This window comes from Dipodomys ordii, unplaced genomic scaffold (assembly GCF_000151885.1).
Source record: "Dipodomys ordii isolate 6190 unplaced genomic scaffold, Dord_2.0 Scaffold20, whole genome shotgun sequence".
Classification (NCBI taxonomy): Eukaryota; Metazoa; Chordata; class Mammalia; order Rodentia; family Heteromyidae; genus Dipodomys; species Dipodomys ordii.
Window position 1 is genome coordinate 6,803,430 of NW_012267236.1, and position 6,000 is coordinate 6,809,429.

The following is a 6,000-nucleotide window of genomic DNA, read 5'->3' on the forward strand; positions in this document are numbered from 1 at the left end:
AAGAAATAGAAGGAAAGCAGGAAGAGAAAAAAAAAAGAAGGGCAGAAAGAACAGGAAGCCACCACTTCACTGCCAGTGCTCATGAGAAGCCATCTGCAGCTGAAGTGCATGGCAGAGACGTGGGAGCATCAGGCCTGGGCAATAGGGCCTGGACAACTGTGCAGTGATAGAGCTCGGTTTTGGATTTCTGTTGAGAATCGATGGCGATTATGTTGGGCCTTTCTCTCCCACACATCTCTTCTGAAGAGAACCCAAAGAACCTTCTAGGCCCAACTACAGGCAGCAATGACGATGCCTGGAACCACAAGCCCACATAACCAGCTTCCTTCAGGGACTTCCTGGCACATCTGGGCTTCCCCACAGCACAGGGCTGAGCCACCCACAGAGAAAGTCACGAGGCTATACTACCTGTGCCTCCGTATAGGAGGCTGAAGCAGGAGGGCAGGAAACAGCTCCCAGCCCTCACTGTCGTAAAGCCCGTTGGTCATGATTCTGCCATAAGCCAGAATGGGGGCAAAGCAGGTGCCCACCCAAGACAGGCAGCAGGCCTTGCTCACAGCTATGTGTGGCGTTAGCACGTGGGAAGTCTGGGAGATGCTCACTGGTACATCAGTCTGTGTAGAGGAATCCTGGGTCCTGGTATGTGTCACGGGGCTTACCTGAGGCTGGAGGGGAGGCAGAAGGCTCTCTGTCCCTGCATGGCAGCCAGGTCCCAAGGCCCTGAGGACAGAGAATGAATCCCTCAATCTCAGAATTAAGAGAGAACAGAGACTGCCTGGGCATAAGACTTAACCAGAGGGCTTAAAAAATACAGATTCCTGACCAGGCGCTGGTGGCTCATGCCTACATTCCTAGCTACTAAAAGCCAAGTGTCAAGATTCAAAGCAAGCCTGGGAAGGGAAGCTTATGTGATTCTTGTCTCCAATAAACTACCAAAAAATCAGAAGTAAGTTGTGGCTCAAGAGGTAGAGCATGCTAGCCTTGAGCAAAAGAAGCTCAGGAATAACTCAGGCCCTGAGTTCAAACCTCAGGACCAGCACCATCACAACAAACAACTCACATCCTAGATTCCCATGGTTTAAACAGAATGATTTGATGTGGTGTGAATGGAATTCCTTCACAATATTTATACCAAGACTCTGGGGCCAGCTGAGCAGGCAACCATGCTTACACCTATAATCCTAGCTACTCAGGAGGCTAAGATGACTCTGGGGCCAGCTGAGCAGGCAACCATGCTTACACCTATAATCCTAGCTACTCAGGAGGCTAAGATGACTCTGGGGCCAGCTGAGCAGGCAACCATGCTTACACCTATAATCCTAGCTACTCAGGAGGCTAAGATCTGAGGATCTCGGTTCAAAGGCAGCTCAGACAGGAAAATCCACGAGACTCATCTCCAATTAACTGCCACAAAAGGCAGAAATGAGCTGTGGCTCAAGTGGTAGAGCATTTGTCTTGAGCAAAAATGCTCAGGGACAGCACTCAGGCCCTGAATTCAAGCCCCAGGAAAGGCACACAAAAAATAAATAAATAAAAATTAAGGAGATTCTCAGAGTCTACAAAGGGCAGTTGGAGAATGCTCCCTGGGGGATTTTGGTATAACCAGCTGAGATGTTCATCTAGGTTACATACTTCCTTCTTCTAATGCAAGACACCCCTACCCCCATCCTAAGCTCTGCAACTGCCCAGCTCTGAGAGGTAGATGTCTTTACTACCTCTTGGTAGGGCTGTGATGTGGTTGGCTGGACCAGCCATTATTATCAATGGACTTTCCAGTTCCATCCAGTCTGATGGTGTGGACAGGTAGATAGTCTTCATAAAAGAGTGGGAACCCCCTGGATGGCCTGTCAGGAATTCTTACTCATTTTCCCATCTGTCCCATCGGGCCCGCCCTGGTTCAAGGTCTGCCCACCCCACGCCTATTGAGTCAAAAGGAAGTGAGATGAGATACCTCCATGTTGTTCTTGTAGGTGCTCAGGTATGGCCAGACCTGCAGAAGAGTGTGGACAATGGTCACATGTATGGCTTGTTTACTAACTTGTAGTGAGCCCTGATCTGGACACATGCACCCTTGACCTCCCCTGCTCTCTTCTCTGAGACCAGCTCCTCCCATCCAGGGTGACCGCTGTGGGTTCCTTCCCAGAATACTCCAAGACACTCCCCACAACCTAAACCAAGACTTACAGCAAACCCTAAGTCCCTCCCAGTGACATGCATGTCTTCTCTCTACTGCTCAGCTGGGCTGTCTCTCTTTCTCTATCCTGCCCCCATGCAGCAGTGTGCCTCTCTCTGCTAACAAGAATCCCTGTCTCCATTTCCTGGGCTCCCTTGCCACCCCATGTCCAGCCACACTGCCCTAAGGGAAGAAAAGACAGAGTTTTAATCCAGCTTCCCATGTAGGCCCTCATGGCAGTACCCAGGGTCAAGCCTGGGACCCCTTCGGGTTCATAGAGGATTTTTTCAGAGGTGAAGGTTGCCACGCAGAGCTCTGAGAATCATTTGACTATAATAGAGATCTTGATCGGCTTTCGCTTCTTGCTTAGTGTCCTCCACACTCCACCCAACCAGGTTTCAGTCTGTATCTGACCATAACAGAGTCAGTGGCTATACGGTAGCCCTCTATCCCTGCTCTAGTTTTTGGAATGAGAGCTGCCATGTTCCTCTTGCCTTCCCAAATGAGAGGCATCCAGCATGGACTTATACTAGGGCCTCTGCCATGGAGAACCTCCAGATCAACCATCTCCATTCCTCTCACTTCAACCATTTGGATGGTTAGTCTATAGTATCAGATGGGGCAGGGAAGGGGGTACTCTGGAGGGTGGGGGGAGTGAACTGAGAAGCCTAAAGGGAGCTGGAAGCTGGGCAGGGTGCTTGCAAGGACCATGTCTCACTCTACCTGGTTTGGACATATGACATCGACCTTGTCTTCAAAATTATGTCGTGTTGTCTTCTGGCCAACAGGCTGCAGCTAAAGCCAGAAGCAGGGAGATGTAAATGAGAAAAAGAGATGGCCAAGGTGAAGAGGTCAGGGGTGGAGGAGGGAAGTGGGGGGAGGGAGGACAAAGGACTTGAGGGAAGATGATTCTTTTGGCTTGGCCATCTCACCATGTTTTTCCAGAGGGCACTGGCTGCACGGGCGTGAGCCTTGCTGCTGAAGTGGAAACAGTCAGGTGCAAAGAAAGAACTGTCGGGCAAGCCTTCCTGCTCACCGGGCAGAAAAAGAAAGGAGAGATGTCAGAAGGTATAACCAGTGCTCAGAGCTCTGGGATGCCCTTTGGGAGCTCCGCTCATCCACAACATAGGCCTTCTTTACCGAGGTCTTTGGCATCTCCACTTTCTCGAAGAACGGCTGGACAACCACAGTGAAATCATCCCTGGTGTCGTAGCGGCCGCTCTCAATCAACTCGTGAGTCCCCTCCTGAAAGGGATAAAGGGTGTGGGGTCAGGGGTCAGATGGTCCTCTCTGCATCCACTCCATCACTGTGCAATCTCTTCTCTGACACAAGTTTCAACAGTCTGGCTGTTGGGTGAAATCAACCTTCCCCAAAGTCTTATCTGACCAGGAACAGGTTAGATACCCTTTGGATCTGCCCCAGTTTCACATACACATGCCCCAAGTTAGAGCTATGAAAAAGTGTAGGTAAGAGAAACCTAAGTCTCTCAGCCTGATGCCCTCCCTCAGTTCACCTTGCTTTGTTTGGCAGTCCTAGAGATGGAACTCAGGGGCTCATGCTTGCACTCTACCACTTGAGCCATGCCCTTGGTCATTCTACTTTGGTTTGATTTTTTTTCTTAGCTAGGTCCTCACACTGATTTTCCACAGGCCATGTTTCTCCTACCTCTACTTCCTTAGTAGCTGGGATTATAGGCTTTTACCACTGTGCCAGCCCTTGACTCCCTTTGAAAGTCATTCTGGTTGGTTAAAGTCTGCTGTGGGGGTGGGGCTAATACTTAACGACATAACACTTAATCAAAGATACCTCTTACATTTACCTTTATCCTACAGTTGTATAGATCCGCACCGTTTAACATAGTTTTGTATTGTTTGTGCAGAGCGGGTATGTGAGCACATATGTCCTTCTTTGAGATGCTTAAATATTTTGCTAGGGGTGTAACAGAGCTGAATCATCATAGCTTCTGCTTAAGAGTATATCTAAGACAGTTATCCCAGTTATAGCTCCCACTCCTGTCATGGTCTGTCATTTTACGACTCACCAGGGGTTCCTGAATTTGGGGCCACATGTGGCTAGAGAGAGAGAGTGTCATAAGGCTTACACAGCTGGGAACAATTACGGGTCACTTTTCAGAGACATGTGCTACTGTCTTTTCCTAGGACCAGTCTGAAGAGGACTCCTTCTACCAGAGATGTCTGGGGTCTGCCTAAATTAGCCAGAATGAGCATGAGCTCATGGCTTGCTCCCGAGAAGCCCACCCAGCCCAGGGCTGAGCCCAGGGCCATCACCTGCCTGGTCCTGGTGCGGGCTGTGTGGCAGGTTCCTGCGCGGGGCACAGGACGTGTAACTGGGCAGTGACCAGAAGGCAGGGTGGGGCAATTGGGGGTAACAAAATAAAAGATTATTTCTTGGAGCCCCTGGCACACTCCACATGACAGCTGCTCCCCCCCTCCCCGCAAGAGTCTATAGGGAAGTGATTCTCCCCAGGGGGCCTGGGATACTTGCCACCTCTGCAGGCTATTTGCGCCCACTCTGGAAGGAGAGTCGCCAATGTCCCTTCTGAGTGAAGGACTGGACAATTGAGGGGAAACTCGGGACAGTCAGAGTAGTCTACTGTCTCCTCAAAGATCTGACAAAGCCTCAACAAGACCACAACCCCCAAGAAGGGCAGGGGCTGAGTTTTCCTCCTTTGGTGTTCTCCAGGACCACCTGTTCCCAAAAGAGTTGGAGTTTGATCTAGAACATTCCACACTGAGATTTCTCTCCATGAGACACATTTGTTCACAAACACATAGAAACATTGGCTATCAAGGAACTGAGCTTTGGAGAACTGGGTTTGGTGACTTTACTCTGGGGTGACATTGAAAGAAGCAGAAGACAGTGTTTCCATGTGGTCATGCTGGTCAGTGGTCAGCACCCACCCAGGCAGGGGCAGCCTCTGATCCCCTGCAGGGTGCCACCAGACACATTGCACAGGGGTGGTGGCAGAGTCCCTTTGGGGCTTACCTGGTACTTTCTGTTTATTTCCACGAGGGAGGCAAGTTCTGTTGAATTATCATCAAACTTCAGGACACAGGGACACAAAGACCTGTAGAAGAAACCAGAGATGTCCCCACCTCAAGATCACTTGCCACGCCAGCTTGAGACTCAGAAGATTCTATTTCTTTTAGGTTTGAGCTATCAGGAATTTGTGCTATAGCAGGGCCCACTGACTGAGCCAAATGAAGCCAAGAAGATGTGCCTGACCTGGCTTTTCTCTTGAAAGTGGAATTCGAAACATCTGTAAGAGGGACTTTTATGGAGCTGAGTCACTGTCTGAGGACAGAGCTATGCAGAGGCACACCTCCCTCTCTATAATGATAGTGAAGACAACAATTGCTCTCAGTCATTGAGAGTTACCTGTGCCAAGCTGATAAGAGCTCTATGGGTATCATTAACCTGCTTAATCTTCCCAGCTGTTCTAGCATTTGAATGCTCATTATCTCCATTTTAAATGAGAAAAACTGAAGCTAGGTCTGATGGTATACAACTGTAATCCCAGCTACTCTTCCCAAGACTGAGGCAGGAAGATAGCAAGTTCAAAGATAGCTTAAGCAATTTAGCAACACCTTATCTCCAAATCAAAAATAAAAAGGAGTGGGGGATACAGCTCAAAGTTAAAGTACATACCTAGCATGCACAAGGTTTTGGCATAGCCAAAGAAAAAGAAAAAAAAAAAGAAGAAACTGAGGAACTGAGGCTTGGTGGTTAAATAACTTCCTTCCTTCCTTCCTTCCTTCCTTCCTTCCTTCCTTCCTTCCTTCCTTCCTTCCTTCCTTCCTTCCTT

At 49.2% G+C, this 6,000-nt stretch overlaps 1 protein-coding gene across 1 annotated transcript in view; it reads right to left on the reverse strand.

Annotated features, from left to right (window-relative positions):
• Positions 1-6,000, reverse strand: part of Plb1 (phospholipase B1) — a 125,042-nt gene that overhangs the window by 48,728 nt on the left and 70,314 nt on the right. Inside the window, exons 27-32 of the mRNA XM_013013528.1 lie at positions 5,181-5,262; positions 3,314-3,418; positions 3,106-3,201; positions 2,897-2,968; positions 1,952-1,990; positions 660-720 (exon numbers count right to left, since the gene is read on the reverse strand). Coding sequence (XP_012868982.1) covers positions 660-720; positions 1,952-1,990; positions 2,897-2,968; positions 3,106-3,201; positions 3,314-3,418; positions 5,181-5,262 — 455 coding nt within the window. The remainder of the gene's footprint in view (positions 1-659; positions 721-1,951; positions 1,991-2,896; positions 2,969-3,105; positions 3,202-3,313; positions 3,419-5,180; positions 5,263-6,000) is intronic.